Here is a 10,431-nt window from a genome sequence, read left to right as displayed (position 1 = left end):
CAGTCTGTAAAGCTAGTAGAACTTCTAAAAACAGCAAGCAAAAAGGGGAGAGGCTCAAGGAGCCTGTAAATGAAAGAACTAAATTACTTAAAATGGAAAGAATGGATAAAGAAAATACTTAGAAAAGTAGGCTTTTTAGAGAATATTGGAAATCACTGTGTTTTTACAAAAAAAACCCTCTTTTATTATGTCTATGATTCAACAAATATAAATGCAATTGAATAAACATTTCTTGTATTTTCTGCCCAAGATACTGTACTAGGCACTAGGGGGAAGGGAGAATACATAAATTATATATGAGACATGGTCTCTCCTTTCAGGGAGTTTATAGTATATAGGAAGATATGACCAAAAACAAATAAAATTTAAAAATATATAATATTTAATAACATGAGAGATAATAATGCTTTGTTAGGTCTGGGAAGGAAAAGGTATTAATGATTGGGGGATGAGGCAAGGTTTCAGGGGTATACATACATATATATGTGTATATGTAGATATATGCGTGTATGTATAGATATATATGTACACATACACATTCACATATATATCTATATAGACACATATGTATATATTATGTATTATGTGTATTGTGTGTGCATACATGCACATATATAAATATATATGATGTTTTATGAAATAGGGGAGGAACTCTACAAGGTGAGATGGATAAGGGGAGGAAGATATCTCAACCATAAAGAATAGTAACAGAAAACAGAGGAAAGAAAGTGCTAGGTGTTTGAAGGGAATCACACAGTTGAACAAAAGACTAGAAAGAAATTAGACTGGACAAATAAGGAGAAAGCAGATTGTAAAAGGTTAAATGTGAAGCTGAAGCTTATTCAGTAGGTAACTGGAAAACAATTGGAATGAATTTGAGCAGAAGAGTAACATCATTATGACTATGCAATGGAAGATTGGTCCAGTTCCATACCAAGTCACTATATGAAACCATTCCATTTGATTGAGAGAAACATTTTGCTGGTTACACTCTTGAAAGCTTGTTTTACTTGTTTGTTCCTTAGAGTATAGATGAAAGGATTTAGAAGGGGGGCCACTGAAGTGGTGAGGATGACTACCCCTTTGTTAAAGGCTACTCTTTCCTTGGCTGAGGGCTTAATGTACATGAAGATGCAACTGCCATAAGAGATAGAGACAACAATCATGTGAGAAGAACATGTAGAAAAGGCCTTTTTCTTTTGCTCTCTGGAGGGGATTCTCATAATTGTCTTGAAGATGTTTGCATAGGAGAGAAGAACTAGAACCAAAGTCACTAGGAGTGTCAGTAAGGCTAAGAAAAAACTCCACAACTCAATGACCTGAGTGTCAGTGCAGGAGAGCTGCAGAACCGGAGAATAGTCACAGAAAAAGTGATCAATGACATTGGCATCACAGAAATCCAATTGGAGACCCATGATAAGTCCTGGAGAGATTGTCAGTAAGCCAGCCATCCAAGAGCCAAGGATAAGCTTGGTGCACACTTGGCTATTCATGATATTTGCATAATGCAGGGGCTTGCAGATGGCTACATAGCGATCATAGGACATAACAGCTAAAAGGTAAAACTCTGATGATCCCAAGAATATGGCAAAAAACAACTGGGTCACACATGCATCATAGGAAATCCTTTTGTCCATGGTCACAGTGTTGACCAGAAATCTGGGAATACAAACAGTTGTTAAGGATATTTCTAAAAAGGAGAAATTACGGAGGAAGTAGTACATGGGTGTTTTGAGGTGGGCATCCAGAAGGGTAAGAAGAATGATGCTGAGATTTCCTCCAATGCTTAATGTGTATGTTAGGAAGAGAAAGAGAAAAAATATAATCTGTAAGTCTGGATCATCTGTCAGGCCCAGAAGAATGCAGGTCGTCACTGTTGTATGGTTTTTCATGGCTACCTTCTGACTTCTGCCAAAACTAAATGAATAAAAATGAATAAAACAGGATTCTTGTGAGAGTGCTGGTGGTGAAGAATTCACTGTTAGGTCATGTATTCCTAACTTTTAACCCAGACATAGAATAAAAAACAACAACAACAAACCCTTCTCTCTTTTGTTATTTTAAATTGGCTTCTACAACATGCACTGATTGAATACATCTCCTCCTTCTCCTCCTGCTCCTCCTCCTCTTTGTCTTTCTCCTTCCCCATCCCTCTCTTTCATGAAAACACATGCAGGAATTACTAGGAATTCTTATTAGGGCCTTCACTCATTACAAGAACATATCTCATGTCAAATCTTCTAGCTTCTCTAAATTGAGTCATTTCTCATAAGAGACAGAAGCACAAGGGGCTCTGGTGATGTACCCCCCTCTACCACACAAGTATACTCCTTTTTCTCCTCTCCATATCTTTTGAGAAACAGCATAACCTAAAAGGACCTGTCTTTAAGTCTTTCCTCTAGCACATGCAGATTGTACTAAACAGAGTAAGTCGTATAAAATCTGCTTGTGCTAGGTTATTCTCAAAGACTAGAAATTCAGACCTACATGGATAAAGATAGTTTTCTTGTTCCAATGAAATCATGGTTCAGTCCCTATCCACTGTAGCTTCTGAGATTCCAGCAAAACCGTCTTCTCTTATATGATTAACAGTCACCCTCAAACATTAGTTCAGAGCATTATCCTGACAACCAGTAAGAAATACCCCAAATCTGACTTATTTTCAGATCAAAGTTTATTTAAACTAATTTGGCTTCTCCTTGTTTTGTCAACTTTTGATCTCCTTGATCTAGCAATATGATTTTAAAGATAAGAAGGAAAAGACTTTGTATTTATATGTTTTGGGCAGCTACTTATGTTTGACTATTCCTTGTTTCTCTATTTAAAGAAAAAACCACCACCATGACCATTACATGTCAACTAGTATTTATTAAGCTACTAAACACTGGAAAATATTGAAAAATCACTCTTTTCTGCTGTTGCTGTTGTTCCTGTTTCTGCTGTTGCTACTACTGCTACTACTACTACTAACTGCCATAGATATAGTGTATTATAAACTGTGAACACTTTACTTACATTATTCCATTTGAGCCTCACAACATCCCAGTGAGGGATAATGATTTCTATCGTATAGAAGAGAAGCCAAGGGACTTAGAAATTAGTTGAGTTGCCCATAATCACATAGCCAAATGAGAAAGCTTTTGTTCCCTTAGATTCTTTGTTGAGTACAAATTAATTTTCCCTGCAGGGCTTTATATTTGGTGTATTTTTTGGGGGGGGGAGGGGGGTGGTCCATGTAAAGGCTCAAATTACTGAATGGGTAGCTATGCAGAGTACTGGCCTGAAGAGTAGACAATTCTTTTCTTCCCACATGGCACTCAGTGTCAACCCTAAAAGAATGAACCATTATCACAAAATTGCACCCACTGTGTTTCATAGAGTAGGATGTTCATGGTCAAGGAATAGTGACTCGGCTAAAGGTCTATCCTATAGCAAAATGTCAGTAGTATTCATGACATCGTTTGTATCTGAATTTGGCATAAGGTAACATTTAGGTGTCATCATTGCATACCTCATAATGACTTCCCCAATAATTGCCCTGATTCCTGATTTTGAATAATATTGAAATCCACATTCCTTTTTAGTAATCATAGAAAAATAACATGGCTAATAGGATGAAGGGAAGATAATCTGGCAATGATTTTATCCTCTAGTCTAGAGAGAAAAACAAGAATAGTCAATATACTCACTTTGCTTTTCAAAAAATTTTAATGGGAAGTTGAAGTTAAATCTTGTTCTTTGAGTGATTTCCAGTAAGAAGGTAGTGTGATTTCTTCAGTTCTCTAAAGAGTCCAGTGTTTTCTAGCCAACATTTTCTCCCTTTGCTCACACAGAAGAATACCCTCATGGAAACAACCAGGACTTGTACAGCAGGAGGCACTTTTGGAATATAGTCCTGCCATACAACTTCAAAGGGTGTTAGCTAATATTTGTTTTCCTGTCAAAGAAAAAGAAGCATCTAATATGAGATCATTATCACTTGAATCCATGCAACTATTTTTCTTAAAAGGAAAATATCTTTCTAATCAGAATGAAGTTTCCAGAACTCTTCTTTGTGTTATGTCTAGAAAGAGAATGAATATGCCTTATGATTATTCAATTCATAGCACTGCATTTTTGAGGAGATATGTGACTTTTATTCAGAAGACAAATAGGTCTCTGGAGAGCATGATACAGAAGATGTTAATTAAACACCAGTACCATTAGCTTTACAAAACAAATTAAATGGGGCTTAGGCAGTGTGTCCAAAGAGTAGACCAGGAGTCTTGGAAATTATTCAAGCTAGAGAATAACAGTGTTCCAATCACTTGAAGTATTTGCTCATATCCTTTGACTACTTCTTTGTTGAACAAACTATTCTCAAAAGAATAAATGCAAACTATGAGCAACAATGTTTCAAAGCAACTTGAAATCATTAATAAGAGAAGCAAAGGTCCCTGAAGTTTTACTTTACAGCCAACAAATCGGTAAAGATGACAAAAGTTGAGAATAATCAATTTTGGGTGCAGCTGGGTGGTGCAGTGGGTAAAGCACCAGCTCTGGATTCAGGAGTTCAAATCTGGCCTCAAACACTTGATGCTTACTAGCTGTGTGACCCTGGGCAAGTCACTTAACCCTCATAGCCCTGCAAAAAGAGAGAGAGAGAGAGAGAGAGAGAGAGAGAGAGAGAGAGAGAGAGAGAGAGAGAAAGAAGGGAATAATCAATTTTGGAGGAGTTATGGGAAGACAGACACACATGCATTATTGATGAAGTTTTGAATGAGTACAATCATTTTGGAAATGAATTTGGAACTGTGCAAATAAGATGAATAAATTGCCCATACTCTGACCCAGAGATTTCAATACTAGGCTTATACTTTCAAATGATCATCAATACAAAGATAGTGTAAGAATTGATTGTGATTCAGGACCCCATCTTTGGCTAAAATTAGAAAGCCTCGGGTGTGCCCTGTAAGCCTTGGGTGCACCCCGCCCAGCTCCCTCCTCCGGGTGGGGCTATGCACAAAAACCTCAAGCCCCAGGCATGCCCCACATGAAAGCCCCATGCCCCAGCTGGCCTTGGGCACAGCCCCTAGGGGTGCCAGTGAATTAGATGTGTGTGGCCAGAGTTTCCTTTAAGAAAAGGTCTTTTTTTTTTTTAATTATTCTGGAGTGAGGGTAGAGTAGGGGAGGAGATAAGACAAGACAGGTAGAGAAGAGCGAGTGAACAGGTGTAGAGCATAGGGGAGAAGGGAGTGAGCAACCGAGGAGATGGGAGGTGGAGAGAGGAGTGAATGAGAGACAGAGAGAGAGAGAGAGAGAGAGAGAGAGAGAGAGAGAGAGAGAGAGAGAGAGAGAGAGAGAGAGAGAGAGAGAGAGATGAGTTCACATCAGCAGGTGAGACATGCAGGGGGATAGAGAAGTAGTTGAGTCTGGTGGGTGAAATTACGGGTCGTATCCTGCTTTTCTTTGTCCTTATTTCTATATTTGTTTCACATCAATAAACCCTGTTTTTTGCTTTTATTGAAAGGAGACTTTTTAATCTCATTTCTTATCAACCTGGGATAAACAGTGGGGGAGGGGCAGGCCCTTACAGATTGGTGGCCTGTAGGGGGCTCAACGAACCTGGGGGATCTTTTTAACCCTTCCCCCCCCCACCCCTTACAGACTGGTGAGGAGCCAGGAATTACAATAGTTACTATATATAGCAATATTTATAGCAGCCTTTTTTATGGTCATAAAGAATTGAAAACAAAGTAGATGGCCAAAGAATATAGAATTCTAAACTAATCACAATTCATGGATATGTTGGAATATTACTGTGCTAGAAGAAATTATAATGACTAGAACAATGAAAATAGAAAGAGCAATTACCATAAAATAATCAAAAGTGAATGTTTCCAAATAACAAAAAACAAGCATGACCCCAAAGAACAGATCAAGAAGATATTCTAATCTCCACTCTTTTACAAAGGCGGAAGGTTCATGGATATAGTACATTACATATAGTTTCAGAATCTTTCAATGTGTTGCTTGATTTTCTGATTTTTTTTCTTTGTAGAATGTTGTTATTTGGCATGACTTTCTCGGAGGGATTAAGGTGGGAGTAATGAGAGAAATATTAATGATATAAAAACAAAAAGGTATCAATAAAAATTTATTTAAATAAAAAGAATGGATAGGTGGTGTGGGCAATCCAACATGTCCTTGTAATGAACACCTAACGATAAAAAAAGTCAGCTCGGTGCAAAATGGGCCAGCATGAAAGATGATTAGTGACTTGATCAGTGTGGTGAGGTTTATACACAATTAAAAAGGCAATATGAGAAGGTTATACTGATCAGAGTATGTAGATTAGGAAAAAATAAAATCAGCTAGGGAGTCAGGAGTATATAATAAGGTAGTATGAAGTTTTTCTTTTATAGTTTACATCTTGATCTCAGTAGTCACTTCTTTCAGAGAAATACACTCCTCTTAATGGAGTACTTGTGAACTAATTTCATTTATATATTAATATTTGTTTTATGCTATATCACTAATTCCAAGGAGTACATGAGTATTCCCAGGCCAAAGAGGAACCCTAATGATTCTATTTTTATTTTATTTCATTGTTAAATTCTGAATTTTAACACCAAAAAACAAGCATTTCCATATTCACAGCAGAGCCCAAAGAACAATTGTATAGGAAACCATGAATCTCCATTTTATACCAGTTGCTTCTTTTTTTTTTTTGTTTTGTTTTTTAAGTGAGGCACTTGGGGTTAAGTGACTTGCCCAGGGTCACACAGCTAGTAAGTGTTTTTTAAGTGTCTGAGGCCGGATTTGAACTCAGGTACGCCTGACTCCAGGGCCAGTGTTTTATCCACTGTGCCACCTAGCTGCCCCCCAGTTGCTTCTTTTTTAAAAATGTATAATAAATTCCACATTTTACTTTTGTTTGTTGGTTTTTTTTTTGGTTTTTTGCGGGGCAATGGGGGTTAAGTGACTTGCCCAGGGTCACACAGCTAGTAAGTGTCAAGTGTCCGAGGCCAGATTTGAACTCAGGTACTCCTGAATCCAGGGCCGGTGCTTTATCCACTGTGCTATCTAGCCGCCCCCTACATTTTACTTTTAAAATTCTCTGGCTAGTTTGTTTTTCTTTCTGACCTTCCTCCCATTATCTTCTGTTCACTTTAAAAATGTTTCAATAACCGTCTCTTTTTAAAAATCACCATTGCTAACGCTCCTGATAGCATCATTTTATTTAGATTTTAGAGGGGTTCTTAGAGTGTTTCTAGTCCACCCTCTACCCATAATTTTAGACAAAAGCAAAGTGAGACCCAGAGAGGGGGAGTTAGTTGCCCAAGGTAACCCAGTAGTCACATACCACACCTGAGATTTAAATCTTGGCCCTTGTAGATTCATGTATTTTAGTATTTGGAAAACTCATTAATTATGCTAATCAATTATGCTTTATGTGATTAGAAATTATTTACACCCAGAATGTCACCCCGACCTTAGTAACTTTTTAGGAATTCTGGAGATGACTACAAGGAATTTTAGGTTCCCTTAGGTCCCCCCGCCCCAAATTTCTTGTTTTGGGTCTCCCCATCCAGGTCTTGTTTTGGGTTTTGCCAAATTGTATCTAATGCTTATATTTACTGATATCCATATGAATCTATGTTGCTTTCAAGTTGCCATCTCAGCAAAATTGCTTAACTGCATTCATGTGTGGGTATCCTTGTCTAAATCCTATATAATGCAATAATTCTAGAGTCTGGACCTCCTTTCTAGCCCACTCTCCTCTACTGAATGACCTAATCAGTTTCTAAAACTATTTCAGACATTGGGATCTGTTCTCACAAATGACATCTTTATAAACAAAATATGGTTTTGGTTCCATTATACTATGTTGCTTCCCTGGTTAATACTTCTGAAGAGTGCTCTTCTCTCCATAGTCTTATCCAAACTTTGTGCCTTTGAAGTAAAGTTCAGGGTGCTCAACAGATTGCCTTATTATAGATTCTGATATTCGTTATTTAATCCACATCCAGGGCCTCAGCCAATCAAAATTCTATTAGGATGAGTGCTTGAGGCAAAGCTCATCTTTTTAGGAAGTTTCATTAGATTGGTTCACTCAGAATTACTTAGTTTAAGATGCATGGCTGGGAAAGATACTTTGCTTTTGGGTCCCCATGTTGTTGTTGTTCAATCATGTCTGACTTTTCATGACTCCATTTGGGATTTTCTTGGCTAAGATTCCTTCTTCAGCTCATTTTGTAGATGAGGAAACATAGAGAAACAGCATCGAGTGACTTGTCCAGGGTCATGTAGCTAGTCTGAGACCTGATTTGAATTTAGGAAGACTAATCTTCCTGACTCTAGGCCCAATACCATCCACTGTGCCTAGCTGCCCCTTTGACTCACCTACAGTCTCTCAATTACTTGCATTTCCAAGGGTTTGCTCCTTATTTCTATTGAGCAGGCATAGCTAGTTAGCATTGGACTAGTTAATGAGGTAGGGATAGTGACAGTTTATGTGCTTGGAAACCTGTGGCTTAAAGTGTGTCCCCTTCTCAATGCAGACTCTTCAATGTTAGTGATCAATCCCATTGGTTTCTATATAAGCACTTATCAGTGGGGATTTCTTTAACCCCAATAAATTGATACTATCAGAATAGAGGGCAGGACAGGCAGTTTTTTCCCCTCCCCTATAACTGTCTCAGGCTAATCAAGGATTAACATCTAGTTTTTTCTTTCTACTAGAGTCTCAAATGTGCGTGGCATATGATTGTCATAATCGCTTTTTTTTAGAATAATAAACATTTTTATTTAAAGTTTTGAGTTCCAAATTTTATCCCTCCTTCCCTCCCTCCCTTCCCCACTTCCTGAGGTGGTAAACAATCAGATATAGGTTATACACGTACAATTATGTAAAACATTACCATATTAGTTGTTTTGTAAAAGAAAACTTGAATGAAAGAAAAAAATGAAAGAAAGTAAATAGCATGCTTCAGTCTGTGTTCACTCAGTATCAGTTCTTTCTTTAGAGGTGGATAGTATGCTTCATCATTAGTCCTTTGGGATTGTCTTGGATCATTGTATTACTGAGAATAGTTGTCATTCAAAGTTCTTCACTGAACAATATTGCTGTCACTGTGTACAATGTTCTCTTGGTTCTGCTCACTTCACTATATATGACTTTATACAAGTCTTTCCAGGCCTTTCTGAAGTCATCCTGCTTGTCATTTCTTACATAGCACAACAATATTCCATCACTATCATATAAGTCAGCTGGTTTAGCCATTCCACAATTGATGAGCATTCCTTTGATTTCCAATAATTAGCCACTACAAAAAAAAACCTGCTATAAATATTTTGGTACAAATAGGTATTTTTGTCTTTTTTGGGATGTCTTTAGGATATAAACCTAGCAGTTGCATTGCTGTATCAAGGGGTATGCACAGTACTATAGCACTTTGGACATAACTCCAAATTGCTCTCCATAATGTTTGGATCTTTTCACAACTCCACCATCAGTGGATTACCATTCCAGTTTTACCACATTCCCTCCAACATGCAATATTTTCCTTTTTTGTTATATTTGTCACACTTTTAAAATATATATATATATATTATTTATTTTTAATTCATTTTGTAAAATTTGAGTTCCCGATTCTCTCCCTTTCTCTTCTCCCCCCCCCCCCCCGCAATTGAGGAGGCAATGTGATATCAGGTGTAAATGTGAAATCATGCAAAAACATATTTGCATATTAGCCATGTTTCAAAAACGAAAAACAAGAATGATAAAATGAAAAAAGTATATTTCAATCTGCACTTGGATTTCATCAGTTCTCTCTTTGAAGGTGGATAGCATTTTTCATTATGAGTCCTTCAAAATTGTCTTGGATTATTATATTGCTCAGAGTAGCTTAATTTTTCATAGTTGATAATCATTACAATATTGTTGTTACTGTGTACAATGTTTTGAGTAGTAGGGGGGGATTAATCTTTGTTTAAACTAACCTAAAAGGAAATTCGAAATTTCCTTCAATTCTTTAAAACACATTATTCTAAGAAAGGGTCCATAGTCTTCACTGTATGGACAAAGGGGTTTTGTCCTAAGTGCCTGTACTATTAAGTCCCTGTACTAGAGGGTCAACAGAGGAAGGAGCAATAGGTTTCAGTATAAGCTATTTTTCATTCATTCAGAGGGAAAAGAAATAGTTTTTTATGCTTTGGGAAATTCTGGCCAGGAGTAGATTTTACTAATACAGGGTACATTACTAGTCTAGGTTTCAATACTTCAGTGGGATAAACCTGTTTCTGGCAGTGGTCCTCTCAATCTTGTGTGTGCTCAGTGTTGGATTTCTCATGATTTTCTACTCCAGAAACTCTTGAGAATGTAGGATATGGTCCATTGAATGACTCATACCTTCGGCAGTATAAGCATCAATTACACACTAGCTTTGT

General features: G+C 37.3%; 1 protein-coding gene across 1 annotated transcript; it reads right to left on the bottom strand.

The window, feature by feature from the left end:
• Positions 1-941: 941 nt before the first annotated feature.
• On the bottom strand, positions 942-1,892 carry LOC122728967 (olfactory receptor 6C74-like). Its single transcript, XM_043967658.1, has one exon. The coding sequence runs from the start codon at positions 1,890-1,892 to the stop codon at positions 942-944; it is 951 nt and encodes a 316-aa protein (XP_043823593.1).
• Positions 1,893-10,431: the final 8,539 nt, after the last annotated feature.

Source organism: Dromiciops gliroides, chromosome 5, assembly GCF_019393635.1.
Source record: "Dromiciops gliroides isolate mDroGli1 chromosome 5, mDroGli1.pri, whole genome shotgun sequence".
Lineage (NCBI taxonomy): Eukaryota > Metazoa > Chordata > Mammalia > Microbiotheria > Microbiotheriidae > Dromiciops > Dromiciops gliroides.
This window is presented reverse-complemented; position numbering and strand designations above follow the sequence as displayed.

Coding starts and splice junctions, on each gene's coding strand:
- LOC122728967 (XM_043967658.1), bottom strand. CDS start 1,892: ATGAAAAACCATACAACAGTGACGACCTGCATTCTTCTGGGCCTGACA.